Genomic DNA, 3027 nt, shown 5'->3' with positions numbered 1-3027 from the left:
AACTATGGGGAAAAGCCCTGATCCCATAGTTCTTCTTCGTACAGCTTACAGGACTTGGCACTTTAGTCTTTGCGTCTATAATTGTATGTGTTTACTTGGTTTTGGTCTTTATTTAACCAGTATGTTGGAGTGTCCATGTGTAAACTTGGAATTCTATCATTTTTTTTTTTCCAGAACTTGAACCTTTACCTCGATCTGCAGTTCTAACATGGCTTCAGGAGAGGCTGACATTTGCAGCCATGTAAGAGTGGTAATTAGAGTCCGTCCTCCAAATGAAAAAGAGAAGTTAGCCAATTCCACGACTGTGGTCCAAGTGGTCGATAACCACATTGTGGTGTTTGATCCAAAAGTGGAAGAAGTAAATTTTTTCCATGGCAGAAGCGTCTCCAACCGGGATGTCACTAAAAGGAAAAATAAAGACCTTAAGTTTGTGTTTGACGGTGTCTTTGGTGAGGACTCTTCGCAGCTGGAAGTTTTTGAGCAGACCACTAAGATTGTGCTTGACGGCTTCTTGAATGGATACAACTGCACCGGTATGTATTCTGTACTGTCTGTGCTTTGAGAGGGAAAGTTTTGATTTCACTGACATTTTTAGATGCTTTCTGTCACGTATTTGTTGTTATATAGAGATTGGAAGATTACTACTAGTGGCAAGTTCAATAATGCTTAACTGATTGATGAGACTTGGGTGCTACATGCTATGCTGGCAAGTAAACACAGGCAGAGAATCTCTATTAAGGTGGCCATAGACCTTACAACCATCGCACGACTTTCGTTGTGCGATGGTTGTAACGTGATTAAAAGTTCGTATGACCTGCCCATCTTGGGCAGGCAGATCGTACTTGCGATCATCGCAAGTCCTCCCCGCTGAGGGTTGGGCTTACAGATGATTGCAATGTTGAGCGGGCAGTGTGCACTTGCGCAGCCCGAGCCCGAGCTGCGCGTCTTGCGATCGCGCTACCAGCCTATGGAAAATCGTTTTATTTTCTGCGGGTTTTCTAGCGTGCTCGTAATATGAAAACCATGCACGCTGCCCATCCACCTTACGATTATCGTACGATTGCGGGATCACCCGCAATTATCGTACGATAATCGTCGGGTGTATGGGCAGCTTCAGGAGTACTTGCAGACTCCTTGCCAGCTGAAGCTAATTCACACTACGAACCAAGGATATCAGCGGTACAATTCTACCACTAAATTCTGGAAGTGTCAGGTCACCACTAAGGCTGGGTTCACACCATTTTCCAGAGCAGATCTAGAACACAGTGTATTGCGTTTTTGCCACATTTGGAAATAATTTCTTCATTTTTTTAGCTTAAAATGGTCTTACAAGTGCGTTTCATGCGTTTCTATGCATTCCAGACCAGACAAATACTGCACTGCACGGACTGCGCTGGTGGGAACAGAGGCCAGAAATGGCTTTGGGATGCATTTTGGGTCCAGAAACGGTCTGGTCTGGATGTGGTGTGAATGGGCCCTAAAGCTGGCCATACACTCTAATATTTTCTTCATTCAACCTGCAGACTGAAAGAAGAAAATATTACAGGAGCGTTGATTGAGGAATCCCCGGCTGTTTCCTTTTGTATTCTGAGAGCAGCCGCTGTCGGAATACCCGAACACATCTGGCAGCTCGTTGACTGTCGGATCGGTTCATTCGAAAAGTTTCCGACCGCCTCCTTCAATCAGCTGATCGAGGAATGCCGCCTAAAACGGTGCCGACAGTGGTACCCACTGTGTGAGTTTCGGCCAGTTTATCAAGAACTGTCCGAAATTCATAAAGTGTATGACCAGCTTAAGTCTCCATTCACACCTGAGCATTTTTGTCACGTGTTTCCTGAAGTGCGACAGCGCACACAAAGAATCCCATTATTTTCAATAGTGCCTGTTCACATCTGAGCTTTGTATGGCTTGAAGCTCCAAAAAAAGTACATGAGCTTCTTTTCAGGCAAGTGTTCCCATTATAGTCTATGGGGCTAAACACATTTTTTTATTTTGCAGCTAACAACCATCTCCTCCTCCCTAGTAACTAGCTTTCCATTAACTAAAACAAAAGCACTCAAGTGCAAGAAAACCCTCAAAGCTTCAACATTGCCTGCAAACGCTCACGCATAACCATGAATGGGGGTTAAAACCAAAAGCTGCTTAATAGCGCAATGCAGAATACCACCAGCTATAGAGGGATACAACAAATCTCAGCAATAGTACATAATACATACAGTGTATAATGTACTATTGCTGGGATTTGTAGTCCTCTGTATAATATACAGCACAATGTACCATCCGCTATGTATGCGAGCGGGTCTGGCAGCGGTGAGTGTGAGGTGGGGAGGAGGTGCGGCGCGCAACGTGTGTGGAGCCATGAACAGGGCCAACTAACCAGAAGCCGATTAATCGATGATTGAAAAAGTTGACAACTTTTTCAATCATCGATTATGTTGATTAGTTGTTGCAGCCCTACTTGATAGTAACATAGATTGGGCGATTTTTAATAGTAGATCTCATTGGAGCATATTAACTTCCTCCAGACACATAATTGTAGGTTTGTGCCTGGTGCTCGAGGACGTGTTTGCAGGAGCCTCTGCGTTGCACCCACTTTATACAGATCGCTGTTGAAATGCTCTGCAGGCTCTAATGCAAAAATGTAATAAATGCATATTATTTTTTTTTTGTCTTTTATCAATGTGTGTGCATTTATTATGATTTATATTTTTGTAAGGTGGACTATACTCTTGAGTTCACCCTTTTGCATATTTTCCAACAAATCTCCCATGCTATCCATGGTCCCCAGTACATTGCAAAGCACTGGCAGATGTTAGAAATGCACCCCCAGCGGCTGCTCTGGGCTCGTTCAAACTGCGTCCGTGAGCTCTCTTCTCGTTTAGTAGCAATGGCTGAGCTCAGCTGCTGCTAGAGGGAGATAGCGAGAGCACACTCACTGTGCATTAGCGCAGTTGGAAACGAGCCCGGAGCAGCCACTTCTAGCATCCGACCTGTACTGCTGTTTAGCCAATACAGAGGGGGGGGGGG

General features: G+C 44.6%; 1 protein-coding gene across 1 annotated transcript in view; it reads left to right on the top strand.

Moving 5' to 3' along the window:
- Positions 1–208: 208 nt before the first annotated feature.
- KIF18A (kinesin family member 18A) overlaps positions 209–3027 on the top strand; it is a 100104-nt gene continuing 97285 nt past the window's right edge. Inside the window, exon 1 of the mRNA XM_018568241.1 lies at positions 209–533. Coding sequence (XP_018423743.1) covers positions 209–533 — 325 coding nt within the window. The remainder of the gene's footprint in view (positions 534–3027) is intronic.

Source organism: Nanorana parkeri, unplaced genomic scaffold (assembly GCF_000935625.1).
Source record: "Nanorana parkeri isolate BGI_ZX_2015 unplaced genomic scaffold, ASM93562v1 scaffold1159, whole genome shotgun sequence".
Taxonomy (NCBI): Eukaryota; Metazoa; Chordata; class Amphibia; order Anura; family Dicroglossidae; genus Nanorana; species Nanorana parkeri.
Note: the sequence above shows the minus strand (reverse complement) of the source record. Positions and strands in the feature narration are given on the sequence as shown.